This window comes from Patagioenas fasciata, chromosome 6, assembly GCF_037038585.1.
Source record: "Patagioenas fasciata isolate bPatFas1 chromosome 6, bPatFas1.hap1, whole genome shotgun sequence".
In the NCBI taxonomy this organism is placed as follows: domain Eukaryota; kingdom Metazoa; phylum Chordata; class Aves; order Columbiformes; family Columbidae; genus Patagioenas; species Patagioenas fasciata.
Window position 1 is genome coordinate 23,146,662 of NC_092525.1, and position 23,659 is coordinate 23,170,320.

At 43.0% G+C, this 23,659-nt stretch overlaps 1 protein-coding gene across 1 annotated transcript in view; it reads left to right on the forward strand.

Moving 5' to 3' along the window:
- Window positions 1-5,997: 5,997 nt before the first annotated feature.
- DNM3 (dynamin 3) overlaps window positions 5,998-23,659 on the forward strand; it is a 179,175-nt gene continuing 161,513 nt past the window's right edge. Inside the window, 3 exon segments of the mRNA XM_065842415.2 lie at window positions 5,998-6,127; window positions 6,130-6,556; window positions 22,067-22,140. Of these exon segments, the coding sequence (XP_065698487.2) occupies window positions 6,007-6,127; window positions 6,130-6,556; window positions 22,067-22,140 (622 nt within the window). The 5' untranslated portion in view covers window positions 5,998-6,006.

The window sequence follows — 23,659 nt, forward strand, 5'->3', positions numbered from 1 at the left end:
GGACCTGTGATTCCTGCGGCCCCCCAACCCTTTTTCCTCCGGTCCTCTGGGCCAGCCAGGACCAGCCCAGTGCTCAGGCTCTTGGCCACACTGACCTGCTCAGGTTACCTTCCTGCAGGATGAAATGTCAGTAGGAAAACACCCATCGAGGTGTTCCCATGGCACCCCATTCCTGCTCAGGTGGCTCGATATTTCTTTTCTGAGTGTTTCAAAGGCTGGTTCCTCCCTGCAAGGTTTAGCTGAAGAGGTGACCCATGGGCCCTGGCTAGTTTTACAGAGCAGCTGGCCCACCAGTGCTCCCTCAGTCTTCAGAAGTCATTGCGGGATGGGGGCTTTCCTTTCTTCTCCTGCAATAGCTGATACCAAAATAGGTTTGAGACATAGTACCAAAGTGACTGGCTTGCAGACACCGAGACACGTTGGACTCCAAGGTGCAACCTGCTTGGGCACCACTGACCCCTCACTCCATACTCCTTTTTGCTGCTGGCACCCTGAGCGAGGACATCATTTTGTCAGCTGCTTCCCAAAGCAAACCCTTCCTAGCCACCTTTCCACAGCTCAGGAGTGACAATGACTCACCAGAAGCAGCTCCAGGTGGGATCTGACCTGGCCATCAGTGTGGAGACAACAGTAGCCCCATCTCAGAGCCATGCTGCTGGCTCTGCAGTTCTTGCGCCTCTCACCAGGCAGCCTCACCACCAGCTGTCCTGCCAGGGTGTTGGTGAGCTGCCCCTTGTCACCCTGTCCTTCTTCAGCAGGGCTTCACCTGTGGGAAATCCTGGTTCCTTGGAAAGCCAAGCAAGAGGGTGTGTGAGCACAGAGGTTTGCAGTTCCCCAGCCCTGTGAAAGCCATGGAAAGGGCATTGCAAGGGCTCTCAGCCCCTGAACCAGTAGGAACCGCAGCCACTGCAGAAGATGGGGCTGTTTGTGCCCAGGAGTCACTACAGCACCCATGTGGACAGCAAGCATGTCCCTCCGATCTTCTGCTGTCACTGTATTTTAATTTGCCAGCAGGTTCTCCTTTAGAAACTGCTCTGTTCAGATCCCTTTGATGCTCCCTGCCTTATTCCCCTTCACACAGCAGGACAAATTAGTGCCCTTTCTCCCTTGGCTGGCCTGCTTTGACACAGAGGGAGTAGATACTTTTTAAAATAAGTGCTTTTGGTGGTTCCCAGGCTGTGGAGAGTGGGGCTGGCCTGCTCCCTGCCTCAGATGAAGGATGGCAGTGGGGGCACGTGCTCTCTGTATGTTACTCACTATCCATCACTCCTCTGTAGCCTGTTAGGGACAGCACGTGGTTGCTGGTGAATAGGAGAGGCAAGGCTGGAGCTCAAACTGGGTAGAAGGCTGTCTGTCCCCATACAGTTAGTTTCTAAAGCTGTTCCGTGATGAGCAATTTTTTGAAAGGTATCTTCCATCTAGCTTAGCAATAGCCAATTTCTCAAATGGATCAGCAGTACTGCATTTAGTCTATTTGTAGTCTTTAGTTTTCAATTTTTAACGTAATTCCAATGACATAGGTTTGTGAGTGTGCTCTTTATTTTATGGAAACCATCTCCTTTCTTCCCCAGGAGCCCATACAAAGGCCGCATTCATCCCTCCCTTGTCCAGTTCTGTCTTTCTGCTGTGTTTCCTAATCGCTATGTGATGCCACATCCTGGTGGAAAAACAAAAGCCATCTATTAGAAACAATGTAAGGGTGAAATCTGAGTTTGTTGCAGCTGTCCTTGCAGCTACTGACAGTCCTACAAGTTTGATCTCGAAATACATTTCAGCTGGAAAATTGGTAAATAAATGAGCACTGCATATCCCTGAAATTCTGTGGTACAGGTAGAATGTTCTGAGGCTGGAATAATTCATGTTTAGTAAATATTTCTCTCCTGGAAGCCAAAACATGCAGCTAATGTATACATTTGGCAACTGTGCTTCTGTTGAGTGTTTTGGCAATCTATTCATGTTTACATCCCTTACTCCTCACTTCCTTCCTTTGCAGTGTAGGCTCACTGTAAGCGGGGGGATAGAAGCAGCACTGCTGTCACTTAGCAACCTCAGCTGGCTTTGAGACATCAACTTTATTCCTTTCTGGATTTCCCAGCACAAAAAGAGACAGCCGTGTAACTCATTGCATGGCTTAGGTGTGAGGCTGTAGCCAGCCAGGGATGCTTTGATCTGGCCCAGCCCAAATCTCTCTTGGAGCATCAAACTTGTTTCCCACTGCTGTTCCAGCTGACAAGTCAGCGCTGGGTTTTGTGATCCAGAGCAGCTGGGATGCTTTGGCTGAGGGTGACTCTGCGGCCAGGCAGCTGGCAGGATGGTGACACTATCAGGCTGGCAGCGGTGGGGTGCCATACATGTGCCCCGTATGGTATAACCTTCCTAGGTGTCACAGGCCAGATCCCTGCTCTACAGAAGGACTGGAAGTGGCTGGGCTCTTGGAAAGAGGGTGGAGGTGGATGGGGAACATACTGTCACCCACCGAAAGCACATCAAGCAGCTGGGAGAGATTTTGCAGTAATAAAAGGTGCAGGGAAGAGCCCTGCTGGGGTGAGCCTGGCTCTGCCGCCACCTGGGCATGGCAGGATCACAGCACACCAAGGGCTGCGACAGCCATGTCCTGGAGGGTAGAAGTGCCTGGGAAGTGTTTTGTCCATAAATTCTTCCCTTGGGGAAGCACTTGGCTTGCCTGGCTTTGTGACCGAGGCTGCAGCAAGGGAGTACGGCTTTTCCCTGCTGTGCTCAAGGCTGCAGGGAAGCATCTCTGTGGGCTGCAATGCAGCACAGTTATCTTTTGCTACCCTGCAACTGGATGCACCCAACTAAAGAATCCAGCTGGAGGTGACAGGGCAGGAGAGTGGTCACCAGGCTGTATGGGATGGGGATTGGGGTGTTACTGTCCTGTAGTCTGTGAGTCAGTTGTGCCACAGGCTGCAGGGGAAAGGTAGAAAGCACTGCCTCCTCCTTACTGGGAGAAACGTTGCAGCTGCTACTTTTAATTGCAGTGCTGCAGCCTCTCTGGCTTTCTTTCACTGGCTTTAATTCTGTCTTTTGCAGTTTCAAGGTCTGAGCGTATTGCTGACCAGCACATTTATGCCAGTGTTGCGGAGCCAGGGGCTGCTGGGAATCTAGAGGCCAGAGAGCCTTGGTGTGTGGGGCTCCTTGCCTACACCTCCTCCCATTTTGTGACGATCAGCTCCCTGAAAAGCTCTGCAAGACTCTGGGCTTCCATCTGGACCAAGAGGTGAGGAAGGTCCCTGGAGAGAAGATGATTGTGTGTGAAGGAGCCTGCCTGCCTCTTCTAAATGCTTCCTGGGGAGGAGGACACGGCCTTATCTGTGCTCTGCTCCCCCCCTCCCAGAGTACTGCCTGCTGCAAATCTCTATTGTAGTTTATATATAACCCATTTTTCATGAAGGGAATTGTACCAGCATGTGTTCATAAAGCAGCCTGGGGACCTGATCCAAATGTCCTCAGTTTTAATGTCACGCTGCCTGATTAGGAAGAAGTGTCTGTTGGTAAGTTTGTGGGCTGAGATGCTACAGCTGTGCCCTGAAACCAGGCTATTTTTGCCATATATTTTTCTGGAAGTCAGAGCAGGACAAACTTGATCTGAAATGCATTGGAGGCTTTGGCAAGGCTGGGCGCCCCAGGCAGGCTGTGCTGGAGCTGGTGACGTCTGGAAGTGAGCAGACCACGCTGATGGAGACAGCAGGGCCAGCGTGCCACCCTGGGGAGCTGGGCATCCTTGTCACTGTGCCGGGGAGAGGTGGTGGGTGGAAGTCTTCTCTCCTTGCTGAGCTTGGCACGTGGCAAAAGGAAATGATAAACAGTGTGGGGCACAACTGAGCGTTGGGTAAAAACAGAGTGTGTTTAGCTGGCTAACCAGTGAGCAATGCAGCTCTGTGCTCCCAGTGCTCTCTCAGGGGTCACACCTGGTGCTCTGCAGGAAAATGGTTTATTGTGTGGCCTTCTGATGCTGCTTTGAGTCTCTCTCTTTTTATTTTTATTTTTATTTTATTTTTATTTTTTTATTTTTATTTTATTTTTTGGTGTTATTCATTACAGGAAGCTTTGCAATGGTCTCTGCTAGTACTGTCCCCATTTCCTTTAATTTAGCCACTCTGAATCTTGATAAATTCAGAAAGCTAGGCTGGGCTCGGCAGTAGGGTTTGGAACAAGCTGCCGGAAAAATCAAAAAAAGCAGAGACTTGAAGCTACATTGAGTGCCCTTCCTTTCTTCTTGCCTGCTCTCTTGGAGCTGTTGGAAAAACGAGCACCCTTGTGATAACGTGGAAATGCATAATGAAAATGTTCCTGCTTTTTCCAGGAGGTGGGAAATCTATATTTGGCTACTTGTGGCTTTTTTTTAATGGAGAGTGGATGGATTTTCATAAGTGATGGAGTTGCAGAGCGAGTGTGGTCACTTAGCAGCTTTAACTCAGCTTCAACAGGAAAAAAAGTTTGGTTTGGAAATTTCCCAGACTTGGGAGAATAGCTCAAAATTTTCCTAATCGTATATATTTTCTTTTTTTTTTTTTTTTTTTTATTGTGGAAGCCAAAGTCAGATGTAATTTAAAGACCTAATGGAAAGAACAGTTCCCTAGGTTATCCATCTGAATGTGTGCACAGTGTTGCTCCTGAGGCATTCTGGCTTTTTAATCTTCATTTGTCTCTTGTGGAGATGCGATCCTATTACCAGGCTGCTCTTCTACCAGTCCTAATTATTTCACTGGGGCAGCACAAAGTGCTCTGATGCTGAGATGAGATGGATTTGGCCAGAACATGATACTGTTCTTCCTGACTTCCAGCCTCTGTAGAACCCCATGGACTGGAGGAAGGCCAGGCAGTTACTCTAGTGCCTCTTGGCATAGCCTGCTCACTCAAGAGTGGGGAAAAAAAATAATCATGCTGCTAATTGGCATAATTACGTTATGGTCAATAGCACCCCCAAGCCCCATCTAGATAGAAGTGATCACAAGGATTCTCCCCGAGGCTATGATGCGGGGGGGGGTGGTGGTGGTGGTGTGTGTGATCTAAACACAGCGGCAAAGCCACTGCTAGAGAAGCCATCTCTGTGTTACCCGATTCTAAATGTTTTAGCTTGAGCTAGAGCAAAACTGTTTTGTTTCCAGGGTTAGAACTCAGTCTGTTGTAGAGAGTCACTTTTTACACTTATTGAGAGCTCTAGCCAACAAGTTTTGATAATTCTCCAGATCGTTAGTATGTCAGCCTGCGGGATATTCACAGTTCCCTTTTGTTTTGCTTTTCACGCTGAGCGAGGCTGGTGTCTGGTTTAACGCAGAGGATAACTTCTATTGCTGCAGGACTCCAAAGCCTCTGTTTTGGATATTTTTCTGTTGTGAGTGCTGCCAGTAATCACAGATAAAGCTAATCTCTGTTGTTTGCTTATGCTTTTAGCTCAACCTCAGTATGCATTTTTAATTGAACCCACTGCAATGGTGTGACTCAGACCTTGCTGTCACTTCTCAGACTGTTCCTGAAACACACCCCTGCTCCCAGCCCTGCTGGCCCCAGTTTCTTGGGTCTGCCCTGACCTGGTTCTGGTGGGCGTGTGTCTGACCCTGGCAGTGCTCCTGCCCACGACTGAGCATTGGTGCTGTTTGCCAGGGCCCCTCATGTGCTGTGGGGATGGATCATGGCTCCCACTGCTCCTGTTCCCATTGCAGGCAGGAACCGAGAGGAATTTGGCCACCGGGGCTGCTCCAACTACCCTGCTCGGCAGACTGGGAAGTGCTGAAGCCAGCTGTCTGCCAGGTCCCACACCAGCAAGCAGGTCCAGGTTCCTGTGTGTGTTCCTGGTTTGGTCCTGTTCTCAGTTTGGTGCCACAGTCGTAGAGGAAGGAATGTAGGCAAAGGTGCTGGGGCATGGCGCAGCCCTGTGCTGGGGGTTCTCCAGGGATGCTGCAGCCCCCTCTGCCAGAGGCAGGGCATGGCCAGCTAGGGTTGGGGCTCCGGGGGCAGGGGGTTATAACGGTGGTCCACTGTGTCATGTGTGGACCTCGGTCAACTATGGTCCTTGTGCCCAAGGGTTCCAGCACCAAGGAGGCTTGTCCTCGTGTCGGGATGAGCCCACACAGCCACTGGAGCAGAGCAGGTTGGCAGTGGGAGCTCGGGCTGCTGACAGGGCCCCACGGATGCTTCTTGCAAGCTGCTGGCCTCTGCCGGTGACCGGCAGGAGGCTCTGCCGGTGCCGGATCGCGGAGGGTCCGCTGCCACCGCAGGAAGGGCAGAGCAGACGCCTCCGCTACGGCCAACCGGGACTCGCACTGGGCGGGGGCGTGGCCGCACCGGACATGGGCGTGGTCATTCCGCGGAGACCACGCCCCCAGGTGGTGGTGGGGGACGCATGCGCAGTGCGCTGGTCGTTACCTGTCAGCGGCGGCGGCGGCGGGATGGAGGGGCTCATCCCGCTCGTCAACCGGCTGCAGGACGCCTTCGCGGCGCTGGGCCAGAACTGCCTGCTCGACCTGCCGCAGATCGCCGTGGTGGGCGGGCAGAGCGCCGGCAAGAGCTCCGTGCTGGAGAACTGCGTCTCTAGGTGAGGCGGCGGGCACGAGACCCCCTCGGCGCTCCCCCCGCACCACTGCCTGCGCCTGCCGTTCCCAACGGTCGTTCCCTCCCTTTCCAGCGGTCGGTCCCCCATTCCCAACGGTCGCCGCGCGCGCCCCTGCAGCGCCGTTCCCCGGCTGCCGACGGGGATGTGCGAGGCGCGGGGGGCTTCCCGGCTCCGCGCCGGCCGGGGGAGCGTGGTGCGGGTCCCGGTGCCGCGGGGGCGGCGCGGCGGGCCCTGGCACGGCAGCGACCTTGATGTGCGTGCTGCGGGGAAGGCGCCGCGACTCCGGTGTGAGCGCGTTCGTGTGCCCGGTGCGGGGTTTGAACCGTTGTCTGGGGGAAAAAAAGGTGTTTAAAGCTTCAAATCTTGATTACGGTGGGAGTTCTGGGTCTGATCTGTTAATGGTTCTCATACCATTGCGTGCAATTCGTGCTGTCCTAGTGTGCATATGGGTATTAGCATATTTTTTAAAAATTACTGAAAGAAGAAAGGTGAAGGCTAATGATTCAGGTGGTCCTGTGAAGGTCTCTGGGGGTAAACGTGAACTTCACATGCTGTTTCCTAAAGTTCCAGCTGCGTTTGATGCAAATAGCGTGCAGTGTCCCGGGGGGAAGTGGTGTTTTCAGAGCATAGCTGCAATTGTTAATCTGCAAATAGGATCTAACGAACTATTGTGTGTCAGTGATTGGGGAACGTCAATAAAGGCAATATTAAATATTGTGTCTCTCTACAACCTGGCCAAGTTTCAAACCTCAGTATCTCATAACATGCAGTTTGAAAATATTATACAATTCATATGTATTTCCGCTTCCAAATTTACTCTTACTGTGTTAAATGCCAGTTTTCTAGTTAGCTACTGATGTAGACAGTACTGCTGGTCTCCCAAGTTTAGAAAGCGAAAGTGAGGTCCTCAAAAATCAGTATTTGCCATCAAATTATTGGAATTTTCTTTAAACATTCTCTTAAAAGTATTCTTGTAACCTTTTGACTTTTTGATCTGTGTGTTCACGAAGCTATGCAAAGCATGTGTGGGGAGGAGGAAAGGCATCTTCATTTTTCTTGTCAATAAGGATATTTTGGTCCCTGTGTCAAAGCCTTGTCTGGGGTCGCACCCACCTGGGATCGGCACTGAGTGCAGTGGGCTGATGTCTTTCTCTGGATCAAGCTGTGCTGATGGTAGAGGTTACTGCTCCCACATGCTTGTTATTGCTCCCCTGCTAGAGGGATCTGCTCCATCTGATTTGCACGTGAGGTGGTTCCTTTAAATGCAGTGTACTCCTGTGCCTGCTACCTGCATGCACCTGGCTAGGGCAAAAGGTGAAAATTAGCAGTTTGTGCTCATCTGATCCATTTGGACAAGGTGCTGGAACTGGCACAAGTGAGATGTGGACATCTCTAGGAAGAATTTTGCACAAAAGCTAAGGACAATGATTTTTTTCACCCACATAATTATGCACCATGCAGCCTGCAGACACTTCAAGAGGGTCTTCAGAGAGGAGGTTACAGACTATTGTGAAGCTGCAGCGTGTCTCTGTCACACAGGATCTGGAGTTTGGATTCTTTCAACCCCATCTCAGAGTTCCACATAGTTGTTTTGTGCAGTAAGTTCTTGAGATATAGTATCAGCTAATCTGTAGTGCCTCCCTACTTGCATGTTTGAGCCTATTGCAAATGTGATGTTAAAATGCATTACTTCAAACCTATTCCACAAGATTTAAGCAACTGTGGTTTATTTGTGCCTTTCCTCCAGGCTGAACGAGTATGTGTGGTCAGCAGATGTGTACTTGCTAAGCTATGAGAACTTGATTGTGAGCTGTCAGAACCAGATTAATAAATATCCAGGAGATCAGAAGGCATTTTCCTTATGAGATCAGCACACAAAATGGTCTATGGCTCTTTTTAGTAAGCTATAGGACATTCTGTTTTTTACAGGATAACCAAGCTCCTCTTTGCAAACAAGAAATTTGTTACAACTGCGTCTGTCTTCGTATGATTTATAGAGGTAGCACGTCTTCTTGTAGAGACATGCCATACTAACTTCTTGTTGTTACTGGTACATTGTATGACACGGGGCGGAACACTAACAGTAACATGGCTTTGAAATTCACATCAAAATAAAATACTCCCAGCATTGCTCTGAAGTTTGAGCATTAATTCTTATGGGTTTTTGTTTGGATTATTTTGTTGTTGTAGGGCTTTTTTTACCATATGAATTGCAAGTAGATTGTGAACTCTTAGCCGTCAGAGAGACATTCAAGATCTCCTCTTTTCAGGAATACCTGTAATTGGGAAGAGGAAAGCATGCTATCCTCCCTGGGGAGCACAGGCTCTTGCTACAAACATGCTGTTGGTTGATAACCTGAGTATTTTTTAGCAGAGGTCTACTGAGTTAGTGAGGTTCTTCTTAATTCTAGGGTCAGATTGTTATTCTCTGCTGCCTGTAGCCACTAGACCAGTGTGCCTGCTTCAGTCCTTCCTGGAGGCTTTGGTTGTACAAGGACAGAGGACATTTTTTGTCTAGCTTGCAGACGGTATCAGAGTTGGAGCTTGTTTATGGAGCCTAACCACCCAGGGAGCATGTTGGGCTATACCGCTTTACCCAGCATCTAGTTTATAAATTGCCATGATTTTTCAGAAGTGTTTTGAGGGATCTGGCTCTGGTATAGTTCTGTGGGCTGGCAGATGGTTCTGGAAGTGGGATCCAAGTCTCATTATTTCCGAAGTTGCTGAGTGACACCCATCCATCTCTGCCCCCAGGGTAGCACTAAGCCTGCTTTAGGTGCACACAGCATCCGTAATTACTAAAAGCAGTCAGTGAAAGTGTTTGGATTAGGTTGCATATTTGATCTGCGTCGGTGGTGGTGTTGCATGAGGGCGAATTCTGCATGTTTGTCTGCTCTGGGAATTGTGTGACACCCAAACCTGCTTACTGCGTCATGGTAGGTTGGCTTGGAACAAGGCTGGAGTGAGGCAGGGTTAAATCTCCCAGTGCAGCCATTATTGTTACTATTTCTATTGGTGTCTGCTGAGGTGCTTGGAGAGTACACTCTTCACTTATTGTTCCTCTGTGTATAAGGAGACTCCTTCTTTTGGTAGTCAAGGACTGTGTTTGAAAGGTTTCCTCTCAGGATTCTGGTTAAATTTACATGGAAACAGAGATTTCAGAGAGCATCTGAGGACAACAGTCATTTCCATTTATGGGTTAGACCTTCATGTGTTTCTAACTGGAGCTGATCACACTTGTTTGAGGAAATGGTAGTGTCTGAAGAGCAACCGTTCCTCTTACCTGCTTCTCTTTGTAACAGAAGTAAATGTACCCTTAAAATGCTGAGCCAGTGTTTGAAGCAAGGGATCTACTACAATCTTCTGGTAGAAGCTGGCGGGAGAGAGATTCAGAAGCATAAAGGGGAGTCAAACATCTAATACCAAGAGGATGCCAGCAGCTTTGTCTGCTCTTACTCCTTTCCTACAGATGAGTACAGGACCATGACCTTGTATGTTGTTTGTGCTTTTTAAATGTCTTGCTGTTGATAATAATAGTGTTACTTAAAGGAGACCTAATGGCAGGAAGCAATCTCTGGAACCTGTATTTGGAGAGAAAACATTTTCTATTATTTCCTATATCCAAATGGGTTTTTAACCATAATGAAAGGCACAGATGTCAAGCTACCTTGTCAGGGCCTCTTTCTCCAGATTTGAATCAAAACCTTATTTTATTCTTACAAATAGTGAGAAATTAGTAATTAGATTTCAAAGCTGAAAGCTCTTTACTTCCTTCCCTGCTTAATATAATATAAACTGCATGAGGCCAAATAATTGTTTTATAAGAGATGTGAACTCTAGATTGTAAGCCTGTCAGTTGTAATCAAACAAGCACTTTCATTTTAAGAGCCTGAGGTCTCGTTTTGTAATACAGCTTTACAGCTTTTTGATCTGAGACGCTTTTGATAATCTTATGGCCGCTACATGTTGTATAGCTATTTATTAGGATGTAGGTACTTTTTTTTTTTCCAAATTACAATTCCTTGTAAATTCAGTTCATTCTTTTTGCTTGAGATGCTGGTTGTGAAAAGACTGCGTTAAGTCATTAGGGGAAGAGAAAGGACTTTAAATCTGGCTGTTGAAGCACAGAATTTCTCCATAGGAACAAGACACATACTTAGATTGTGTGCTTCCTGGGGGAGATACAGTTAAAATTGGTGCAGGTATTTTATTCTTTTAGTTACTAGTCACTGACAGAAGAACCTTTTACAGAAAATTCTCCTCTTTTGTGAAACAGGCGTGAAAAGGCTAAGCAGTCGCAGATAGAAACTGAAATGTGGTGCTGTGCATTCTTTTTTTAATCTTGAGGATCTTCTGGAAATGAGAATCAGCCACTCCTTTTCCTAACTAATTAAGCCATTGTACAGCTGTATTGAGTGTATTAGTCTAGTTATCAAAATAATTTGGTGCGCTGAAAGCAAGAACAAAAACTCTTGTTTTCAGCTATTTCTGACTATTCCATTAAATAGAAACAGCAACAAATGAGACAGTGTCTCATTTACATTTCCTCCCCAAATATGTTTTTACACGTAGATGTTGAAGAACAAACTCGGCCATTTATGTGGGACACAGATGGCCTAGTTTTGTCCTTAAATGTAACTCCAATGTGGATTCTAAGTTCATTTTTACATCGTCTTGAGAATTGGTACATACAAAGTAAAGCAAATGTGTAGTTTAAAACAGGCATGCAGACAAATATGGTGATTTTTTTTTTTCTTTTTTTTTCTTCCCCTGCATGTCAAGTAAAAGTTTCCTTCTAAAACTGTTTTGAGGATCTGTGTCTCTTCTGTCATTTGAACTTTACCAGTTAAAGGATTTCTTCTGTTTCAAGAAAAGCTGTACTCCATAATGAGACATAGTATAGGGAGCCCTGACCTATATTATGGCATTTAAGTTCAGTATATCCAGCAGTTTACAGAGATGCTAAATCAATAAATACATAACACTTTTGTAAAGACTGCCTGTGAGAATACATATATGTATATATATGGTTTTCAGCATTTGACATAGTATATACAGTTAGGGCCTTGTAGGGGTTTAGTGAATATAAGCTTGCTATTTGAAGTCTGAGATGTAGACTTCAGAAAAACCTCAAAACCCCCCTTGAGTGCCTTCTGAGAAATCAGCGCTACAAATTCAGAGGCAATTGTTACTGGAATTTCAATCCATCAAGGTACTGAAGGTGACTGCACACCTCTGATGATTTTTGAAGGTGAATAGTCATCTAGTGAGCAGTTTGTGTGTTTTGTACTTTTTTTTCAGACCATAGGTATCCACTTAACTCTATCTAAACTTTCCTGATTCTTAATACAGAGACACTTCTGAAAATTCAACAGATTGTGTGACTCTCTGGGCTCTTGTATAACATCATAAAACCTGACACTGCCTTCAGGAAGGAGCCCACACTTGAGATTTGTTAGTGTTGGAATCAACTAATAACAAACACCTTTGTCTTGCAGTTTCTTGATGGGCATTGCTTCTGCTAAGGCTTCAAGCTTATGTTATTTGCATTTGTAGATTAAATAGGAAACAAAGCTTTCCAGTTTAGATAAATAGATATTAAGAATATGATTGTTTGGACATTCATCTGTAGTCATAGGGAGTGATGCTGCTATGGAGAAGTAAGGACACTGTTCTCTGCCACTGACTTACTGTATGACGTCAAACTGTTTTTTAAACATTACCTGCATCTGTACCACATGTATATGCCTTAAGTCTTTACTGTCTTAACTGTATGAAGGATTTAGATTTTTATTCCTTTAAGTTGCTTCTGTTTCTAAAGGAAGAGATTAGTATATAATCTTAACATCAGTGTGAGAGAACGGTGATAGTAGTCTAAAACTTGCTGTTACACATTTCTCTGCTTTGTGTGATGTCTGCTTTAGATATCTACTGGATGTTTCAAAAAGATGGACACAATTTGAAATCACTATATCTTTGAAACTGCACCAAAACTGAGTATTGGATTCTGCTTTGAACAGCTCAGACAGAGCAGTGTGTCTTCCTCCTGAAAAGGGACCCTTGCGGGTGATTAGTTTGTGCCTCTAACAGCTTAGTCATTGAGAGATTGTGGTTTGCTGTCCATCAGTTAATGATATTCTTTGCAGTATTAATGAGTTTCTTAAACAATGTCTGCCTAGATTGCAAGCAAAGAGGGGCCAGAAGCCATTTTTGCCTTTTTTTAAAAAAACCAGTGCATTTAAAAATAAGGACTTCTAGTGAATGGAAGCCTGTGAACTCCTCTTGTTTGTTGTGCTCATGTGTAACGGGTTTCTGGGATTCCTTTTAATGCTGTGTGTCTGCAGTGCAGAGCCTGTAGTGCGAATATGCTGAGAACAGGAAACGAGCATTATTTAACTGTGACCTTGCATCTTTTTCTTCAGCAAGTTGCACTGAGATGAACAAGGCAGCATTATTGAACTAGAGAGGAGGAAAATCCCATTTAACTGCATGCTGGGCTTTGATGTACTGCCAAGTACTGTTGTCTGTGATAGCCTCTGGGATGCAAAGGAAACTGTAGCTGTAGATAAGAGAGGTTTTCAACCGAAGTGTCAAGCGATGGTGTCAGCTTTTATAATTTGTATGTAGAAGTTATGATTTTAATTCAATACCTAGCATAGTATTTCTGCATCCTTGTTCCCATGCAAAATCACCAAGATTTCATTCTTCAGATATGCAGGAGATGTACTGTTTGCTGTAATACAGCCAGCCTCATAGATGACATAATCAAAGCTAGATTAATCTTTACCACTCTGTACTTTGTTGATTACGTATAGTGCAGATGCCTAAAAAGGTCCATGTGTATTCAGTAGTCCTTAACTATACAGTATGTTCTAAAATGGTCTGTGTAATTCACCTGCAGAGAATAGGCAGGGCTTTGCGTGGCGAATGGGAGAACCACTGTAAGACACCTCTAGCCTCTGCTGCACGACACCAGATGAAATGGGCTGTGTTCCAGATCTATTCAGCAGCCAAGCTGGAAGCTGCTGAAGAAATTTTAACATAATCCATCAGAGGCAGTGTTGTGCCCTTGCATGTTCACCTATTAGTTTGTTCAGGTGCTAAACAAATGCTGACAGAAGATCCTCAGTGTCTGTCAGATCACAGAAATAGGGTGGAAAGCCTTAGGAGTCTGACCTGAGACCTCTGGCATTATGACTTTGTTAGTGTTCTGGGAAGTAGCAGCATAAAACACGGTTTTGGTCAGACATTTCGTATAATGTTTTGTGATAATAATTCAGTTTCTGGTGAGAGGAGAAATGGAAGATTATGGCAGATATTAAATTTCAGTGTTTATCTAAACAGACTTTACGTTGTCATGGACCGTGTGTTCATTTGCACGTATTACCGGCTCAAAGGAGGATAAGTGGGCAGGTAAAAAAGAATAAAATGGCTAGAGAAATTGTTTGAGAAACTTGTATCACTTCTTTTGGAAACATTTTCCTTGCCTTCTTCCTTCTGTAGTTATCTTTCTTTATACTGCAGTTCCCATTGTCTATACATTCTGGAGGGAGTAGAAGAGTTGAATCCAGTTACATTGCAGCTCAGCAACATAATCTGAAATTACTTGTATTGTACCAAGAAAGGTAGTTGTACAGTTTGACAACTTGTCCACCACAAAAGAGAAAATGTTTTTTTACAATGCTTCTGAAGAGGCAAAGTTTTTTGGATGTGACTAGGATGTTGCATAGCTGATTGTATGCTCTACCACAGTTAAAAAGTCTGTGTTGATGTATCTGCATTCAGGACAGTGTGATTTGGGAGGAAGGATCAGAGCTTATTTTGTCTGGGTTTTTGACGACACCACTGAAATTTGTAACACTTAAAGTTTTGTCATGACAGAGTATCCAGAGGGGAATTATTTGCAAATGCAAGTAATTATATAGTAGTTAGCTTCATGTAGCTTATATGTCTGCAGTGCTGGGGACATGTTATTTTCTTTCTCATCCTTGTAATTAGAATTTTTTTATGTTTATATCTGGTTATGTTGTAGAGGAAAACTTTTTACTCAGATATTTTCTAAAGAAACATTATTAATAGTATTTGGCAGCTGTGATTAAAAAAAAACCACAAAAACAAAACAACAAAACACCCAAACTTCTATTTAGAGCACTAACAGCAATTTAAAGTGAGTAAAGAATTTTTGTTGTTCATTTTTTCTATTGAGATACAAAAATCTTTCTGCATTTCTGTTCATCTTGAGAATGGATGGGCTTTTATGCACCAGTGTTCTATGCAAATTAGTCCTTTCCTAAGAGTAAACATATCTGATTAAGGAGGATACAGTTGGCCTGCAAAGTCTGCTTTATTCTTTTTGACATACAAATACTGAGAATTGTTGGTTTTGTGGTTTCTTCCCCTCCCACCCCCCGCTTGGGATTGATGGAGGGCACTGTCAAGAAGGAAATAGCAGAAGCTTTTGTAAAATCTTAAAGGAGAAAGGAAGAAGGGCATTTTCACAAATAGAATTAGGATGATGCAGCAAAGTTCTGGATGCCTGCCAGGGAGGACAGATGCATGGTGCATACAGTGGCTTCCTGACGAGACTGCACGTTGGCAGCTTCCTGATCTGTTTATACAGCAAGCTTACAGCTCGAGCATAATCACTGCAAACAGGGCACTGTTCATCTTACCACTTTGGTGGTTTTGCTTGGTAAGTTCTCATAGCTGTGTATGGCGAGTTTTCAGTCCTATAAACATTATTGAGAATTTAAAACTTCCTATCATGTGAAAGATATATATATATGTATTTAATATTAGGAAGTGCATTTTCTTTCCTTGCTTCAGTGAACAGACTTGCCTTTTTCTGTGCAAAAATGCAAAGTGAGGTACTCTTGCTGCTGTCAAAATATTACATTAGATTTGGGGTACTAATAATGGTCTGGGCTGCCTTAGACTTCTGTTCAAATATCCCCTACTTTGGAGAACCTGTTGACTCCAGTCATGTTTAATGGAAGACTTCACCACTGGGACAAGTGTAATTTTGGCACGGATTTTCTAATAGCTCTGTAATGTTTACTTTAATGGGAGATGTATAGTAATTTCTGGCTTCTTGTTGAGCAGAAAAGCTGCTGCTACTTAAAGAAAGCATCTTCCAGATAGAAGAGAAATACAATGACAGTGATTTCTAAGCCTGCTCTGTCTCCGGTCTTCTGCATGAAGAGCAAATCTCAAGCTTTGCTTTCTCACCTCTGTGGTGCCTAAACATTGTCATGGAACTTAGTTGTTCTGGAGGTGTCCAGCTAGTGTGAATGAAATACCTTGCCATCATATTTATTTGAAGTTCCTCAAGTGTTTTTCAAAAATAACTGAGGTCTCACCTTTAGAATCAATGCTCACCATGTTCCAATGGTAAAGGTCTGTTTGGGTGGATTCTCTTCTGCTGTTCCCTCTGGATTTACGTATAGTTGGTCCTAACTCCATAAAGGAGTGAGGCAGACCCAAACAGACATTTTAGGCTGCTGTGTTGTTGTGCTGTGAAGAATCTCAAGGGTTTTTTTTAACTATTATTGATTCAGCTTGTGTGCTTATCTGAAAGCAAAGGATAGAATAGATGGGGTGTCCCTGCTTTGGCTGTTCAGTTCCATTAGTTCAACAATGGTGATGAAGGACACTGCTGGGTTGGAAAACAGCTTCTCAAAGACACCAAGTTTATCCACCCTGCTTGAAATGAAATTATAGTTAATGGCCCTAGGATGTTTGGATACTCAGTTTCTCATCTCTAAAGACATGCCCAAACTGCATGGGCTGCAATATGTGTAGTTACCACTCCTCGCTATTGGACTGCATTTTGATTCAGCAGGGTAATTAAATCAGTCTCTTAGCTGAAGGAAGATTTGCCTTGATAGAATGGTTACTGCAAACTGAGACCAAACTTTATTAGAGGATTTTGTCTAAGCACTAAAATGTCATGATAAGGATGCCAGCATCTGTGCTGTGAGGTTTACAAAAAACCTTGGAAAGATGGGTATTGAGCTTTAGGAGCTAATACATCTGAGATCACTAAAAATCCACAGCCTTTTAATGCATTTAGCTTGTCTATTAGGCCTAATTTAGATAGGTATCATTGGTTTTCGATAAAGAGGATTAATTATTTTCTACATTTTCATGTAAGCTCTGTTTTGTCAGACTGAGATTTTGCAGCCATTGAACAAAGCTGTGGGTGACTCACTTGATTGATGGACATTGTGCCAATACAAAAAGCATCTACTCTTCTGTAACTAATGAAAGGAGGTGAGAGATCAAGTGGGGACTGATAATAAGCATTGGTCTCTGTACTTTGAGCTGGTGAGGAAGAACATATGTAGCCAAATACAGTATGATGTAGAAAGTGGTGTATGCAACTGTATTACTGAAAAAAAAAAAAAGGGATGTGGTTGAGAACATCCAAGCACCACAGAGGTAGTACTTTAAAGCTTTTGAGACTTCTTGAAAATGTGTCCCGGGGTTACCTTTATACTGTCATTTGGAGGGTAAGAGGAACTGTGATTCCAAAGCTATTAAGGAAGAATAAATACAGCGATGTCTGGCCTCAGTGATGACAAACCTCCTCTGAGAAAGTATTTCATTCAACTTTACAAATTTAATTCATAAGAAATCCTCTGCTTAAATGCAAAGCACATTTCCTATCACTTGGATGCTTGCATAACTTGCTTCATAATTAAGAAAAATGTATGAAGGATCTACTGCTGGGTCCTCTGTGGTGTTGATGAGCATGGGAGCAAGAGCAGGTGAGATAGAATGATCACATCTGCCAAAGTAGGTGTTAAGATGTATATTTTTAGCATTAAGAATTCTTTAGTTATAAATTAACTGAGTTTGGTTTATGGATTTTAAAAGGTGAACCTGAGGAAAGAAGTTAGAAATTATTAATATCTCTCTTTGTAGGCTTACACTAGGCCACACTTTTGCCTATTCCTTTTTTTTTTTAGCATTTTGCTTTGAGGTTAAATATGCTAAATGCAAGAAAAAGGAAAACCTTTTGTAGTATATCTGTACTCCGCAGTGTACATTTGCCACAGACTTGAGAGATGCTTGGCAGTATTAGGCATGTGTAGGTGTTCACTGTGAAACAGTGTGTTCTTTTGTACAAGATATGGCCGTTCAGCAGCCAGGGCAAACCAGAAGTGTTACCAGTGCTCCTAGTGTGCCAGGCTGGAGTTGTATAAAACAATAAACACTCTGTTGGAAAAAAGCCTAGGAAAACTGTTGACTTCTGGCATAATTGCTTCCTATTGCAGTTGAAGCTGCGTTGCCGTCCTTGGCAAATCCTGGGAATAAAGGCCTGTGTGGAATGCTAGCACAGCAGTGCTGTTCATGTGAGCAGCTCATGAAATATGACCTTTCTGCATGAGGGAAGGTTAGTGGAAAAACTTTTATAAGTAACATTGCCAATATGATTTGGAAAATGAAATAGATTTAGATGGGTAATTTGTGCTCCTCTGTAAGAGAACTATGGCTCTTGTCCTGAGCTTGTGTTGTTTCTGCTCTTTGTGAAAAATGTGGAAGCTTTTTCTTTGGAGGGACTTCTGATTTTTTTTTTTTTTGACAATTCATCACTGTCACATTTTGACTTGTTAGTAGATCTATTTGTCCAGATCTCTGGCAGTGGAGGTGAGCTGTGTTAGAGAGCAAAGACAGCATAGTTTATGTTGTGCAGTAAGATGTGAGTGGCTTTATAGCTTTTAGGGTAAAAACTATTTGGTCCTGAAAAAAATTTGCTCCTGAAAATATTTAATGATATTCTAACAGGTGAGTGTATTCTAAGGTTGAAGAGTTATTGATGTTCTGGAAGACCTGGCTGCTTGCAACTTATTTGCATTTGATATATTCAGTGCTGGCCAGGCTTTGCTGCCATTCTCCAAACTGTGGTGTCACAGCAGCATTGCTGCTGAGCTAGTATAGCTGTTGTCAGCAGGGTACCTTTTGCTGAAAATGTTCTGAGAATAAAGATGTAGAAGTAGTTTGATTCTTAATGTAGGATGCATGTCTTTTAAAGGAGCATATCTTTCATTCCCAGCTTTATTCTTGCACAGTGTTTCATTCTTGTTTTCTGCACCTTGTTAAGTGGTCTTGCAGCTGTGCACACAGGTACTCACAGGCTCACTACACCACCACACAAGACAGCCTTTTCTCTCGCTTGTCCCTGTCTTTGTGCACAAATTCTCAGGCAGGTCCTTTTTTCGAGATGGATTTATTTGTAGCTGCTTCAACTCTGATGTGATTTTTCTCCCAGCTCTCACTAGACATACCTGTACACACTGACCAAAAGGTTTGGAAAAGCAGCTATCTCAAATCTGTCCTTCAAAGAATATTAAATGTGCCACTGGGACATGGAGGGCCATCATCCTTTTGGCTAGAAGGAACCTTTGTAACTTGAATGTGTTCAGTCCCATTATATTTCTTGCTGCTGAAGCTGTCCTTTTAAATTATTATTATTTACTTTTGTCACTGATAACAAACCCTGTGTAGAAAGCTTTCCATATCAAGGGCAGGGGGAGAAGACCTGCATCCTGTCTTGTCAAAGTAAGCATTTCTGCAGAAGCAGTTGTACAGTATTTAATCTGATTCCTTTGCTGATAGAAAGGTCATGTGGTGCTGTGTTGCTTTTTGTAAAAAAGTGCAAGTTATATCTCAGACTTGATTTATGCTGCTGTGTGTGTTTAAAGAACTGTGTTTTCCTAGAAGTACAGATGAGGTATTTATTTGTAATACCCAATTTGGGCTGCACAGAGAAAGTCTGCTGATGCCACTGCTTTGTGGCTGAAGCCGAAATTTCAAAAGTTTTAAAAAAATACTCCCTGTGAGGGCATATTTATTAATAAAGATCAATGTTTCTTTCATAGAGGTAAAATATACATTCAGAAGTTATTGGGAAGGGAAGTTTCTTCCTGAACTCTCCCCATGAGCCCCTTTTTATCCTCATTCTTTGCCATTTTTTCATCTTCAAATTGTACATCTAAAGCAGAAGCCTTATGTTCTTCTGCTGCAAACTGTTTAGCTGGTTATGTGATCAGCACAGTTTGCCCTCTCACCAAGCAGGAATCTCTGCTGAGGCTTGCTTGAACAGGCGATGGGCTTTTTGACAATAGTTCTATTTGTTAGAGAGGGTTATTGAATGCCATCTGTTTTGGACATGTTAAGAGAACGGTCTGAAGGAAAATTGTTGTCATGCATTTCTTTCTAATTTTGCTGTTGAGGGAAGGTCAGTGTTGTATAACTAGGAGTTGCATTAATGCAGTGTTCGTTATCTCCGAAGGTGCTTAGTCTGAAGCAGAAAATCAATAAGTCTTTTCAGCTTTTGACTCCCTGAAGAAGTAATTTACTGCCTCATGTGCTGTACAGGACCTTAGCTTTTGTGTGACCAGTGTGTCCTGAATGGCAATTCCTTTTAGCTTCTAGACAGAAAATTTATTTATTTATCTATCTATTTATTTTAAATAAGATCTGAAATGCTTGAAAATCAACATAGGAGACTGTCATCTCAACAGGCGTTTTCTACAATCTGGGCTATTGTCATTTCAGTGCATACAGGAAAATGAATGTTTCTATGAAAATTTTCTCCTCCTGCCTATGAGAAAGTATCAGTAGATGGCACTTCACTGAGACACAGGCTTCTCTGCATTGCAAAGTATTGAAATTGCATCAGACCTTTTGAAGGCCTTTAGCATCTGCTGTCTCAACTGTTAAAAAACATGGTGGCAGATATAAATCAGTATGTGTGATGTTTTTGCGTTATCTTTGTTTTAGAGATTATTTGAATTCCTAATTAATTGCACTTTTGCCTGCAGATCTGTGTTTGAGTAGAGAAGTTAATGAACTAGTTTGTGTTTGAACAGCATCTCTGTTTTTGGTGTGCTTTAGTTTGAAGAGTAATCATATTGTAAGCACACAAACAGGTACTGAGAAAGTGAGACTTTTATCTAGAAATTAACATTGTTTCATTCAAAATGCTGGGGAGTTCTAAAGTGGTGTGGGACACAGCTGGCAGCCAGTCTTTTTCCTCAGAGCTTTATAACTGCTTGTTTACGTGATTTCATGTATTTAGTTAGTTAGTTATGTCTAGATGTTAGGGTGGGAAGGAAGTCTTCAGAGCTTGTATCCCAGGTAGAGTTGTCATATTTCTCTTCTGCAGGCTGGCGAATTTTCTTTTCTTGTTGACGCTTGTGGAAAGAGGTTCACTGTCATTGCATTCCTCAGCCCGTCTTGACCAGGGACTCCCCAGACCTAACGTGCTCTGATTTGCACAAATAATATCCTGAAGTTTGAGTTATTTGTGTGTTTTATTTTTCATGGATGTGCCTCTTTAAGCTTGGTTTAAAACTTGTAGATTTGTGTGCTGCCTTAAAGGAACTGCTAAAATCAGGCATCCATTAAGTAGCACAAGGTCAGTATGAAGATACACAATGACCATAAGTAACGTGGTTTTTCAGGTGGTTTGAGCAGACACCTCTAAGCAATTTAAAGGCTGACAGGGCTCTGTCTTACTTCCTTTGACTCTTGTCCTTCTCCCCACCCCTCCCAAACACACAGCTCATTCCTGTCTCACTCTTTATACTGGCAGTAGCTCATGTGACAACACAGTTATCTGAAGATGCTTAGTCAAAGGCAGTGCTCTTCAGAGCCCCTCACTGAACCTCATCTCAAGGTTTGGAAAGTTGAATAAGTAATAGAAACTGAGGAAGACCCTGGAAAAAAAGTCCTCCTTATTTTGCTTTGAGTTTCTGGTCATTGTTTTTGCACTAACAGTTGTTTCCAAGTTTTTTGTAGGGTTTCAGTTGCATGTCTTTGGAGGCATGGAAAGGATCATGGGGATGCATAATGATATGAGAAAGTTGCTGTCTTTGCTTCCTTGCTTGCTTTCTGGTCCAAGGACCCTCCCTCTTGCTGTCTCAGAGTACTTCTAGTGTTCAATTTTCACTGAAAAACTTGTGAGCAGATGTGTTGCCAGAAAAGTTATTTGGGTATTTGAACTGTCAAAATTTAAGCATGGGAAAGAGTAGGTGCAGAATGCTGGTAATTTCGTTTGGCCAGAGCTTTGGTGTGGTAATGCAAGAGTGTGTGTATTCATATGGTCCATATCCTCTTTAAATCAAGTATAGGGTGAGGACACATTTGTTTTAGAGACCCTGATAAATGCAGGCATGGCTTCAGGTACTTGTACTATGCAAGGTGAATTTTGAGATGTTATATGTGATGGTCATGAAGAAAGAGAATTGGTAATGCCCTGAGACAGTAATTTTGTCTTAATACATAATTTGTCTAATGACCTGCTGCTGACTTGAACCAAAATTAATGATGCTACTTTATAGTAGTGTTTGATTTAAATCTGGCCCCACTAACATTCCATTTTCATTGCAGCTGAAGGTATGGAGGAGGTTTGGAATTAGTCCACTATCTTATGTAACTGGACAGTGCTTTCTGGGTTGTAACTGTTCTTTTTAATGTTTCTAGGGATTTCCTTCCACGAGGTTCTGGAATTGTAACAAGACGGCCATTGGTCCTGCAACTCATCACTGCCAAAACAGGTAACATCTTTCTCTTTTGGTTCAATGCCTGGAAATTGCTGATCTACTTAAGCAGGAGGAAAAAAAAAATCTAGGAAAACTTAAGCAGTGTGAAGAAAGGTGCAACTAGGCTGTCTGGGACAAAGACCTGATGCTTCAAAACTGTACGCTCAGGACCAACTAATTTCACTGTCCTGTCTGGGAAAACAGTAAAATCTAAATCCTAGAACACATAGTGAATTTAATCCAAGATCAAGCTTGTAGCAGTGAAGAGACATTATTACAAGCAAGTGTTTTAGAAATTAGCTTTGATTTATTCCTTTCTTGATGAGCTTTACAGCTGTATTAGTTAACACACCAAAATTGCTGTACTTCCACCTTTAACTCTTGCTCCAGTGCGCTCAGATTTGATTCCACACAGCTTGTTTTTGTGACTTGTCTTTTTTGGTTGGGCTCACTGCACTAAATAGAGCAGAAGGTAGGCTGGGGGTGAACAAGACTTCAGTGTATTTGTCTGGTCCAAAATAAAAATACAGTATGTGTATAACACTGAGCTATGTGACGTATTGAGACCTTTCGTCAGAATTCATCACATTATACTTTTCTAAGGGGCACTTAATCTGCTGTTTTGTAGCTTAGTTCTCTAGCATATATGTAAAAGTAACTGTGGTTTTCAGTCATTCAGTCATTTGTTGTTGCTTCTAAACCAATGTAAGCAACAAAATCACTGGTTTAATATTCACTTCCATGCAAAATAGTTAAGAGAAATGGAAAAAGTATTTCTGTATGCTCAGTTTAGAAACTTCAAGATTTTCAGGTGTGTGATATGCTTTATAGTGCTTTATATACATAATAAAAGATGAAGTTAGTTTTAGTTAGAGATATGAACACTTGCCATTTCTACATATCTGGCTTTAGATCTCTGACAGAGCATGCAGAAATGCATGAATAAAACCTAGCTATGGAGAAGCTTCATCTAATTTTCCCAGCACCATGTGAGAACAGAAGAAAGAAAAGAATTGAGCTCTGTGCTGGCATTCCTAACAAAATTACTAAACTGCGGGAACATATGAGTTAGTAAGTAAACTCTTACACTCTAACTTTGAGTGGTTAAATACTTATTCCTAGACATCCATTCTAAACTTATCCTGACTGGTCTGTGGTGCCCTATTTTGCAAAAACATAATTGTCTCATGGTTGAGGGGGCAATGAAAGGGCTTCTCTTTCTGTTTTTTTTTTCCCCATTAATGTGTTCACATAGTATTAGCTTTAGTGGTAAGTAGTATAATATTGTAGTATATTATTAGTAGTAGTATAGTATTAGCATTAGCATAGTAGCTTTAGGTAGACCTCTAGGTTTTTGTATAGGTACCTTCTCTGCTGAAAAGTAATTATTTTTTATAACTTAAATAACACAACAAAAACTTTACAAATTCCGGAGAACTGGGCTTCAGCCTAATTGGGTGTTTCCTAGAAGTCAGGGCATCCCTTTGGGAAACGCTGTGTATTTCTTGTTTGGGAGTAGATGCCAAGGCCTTTG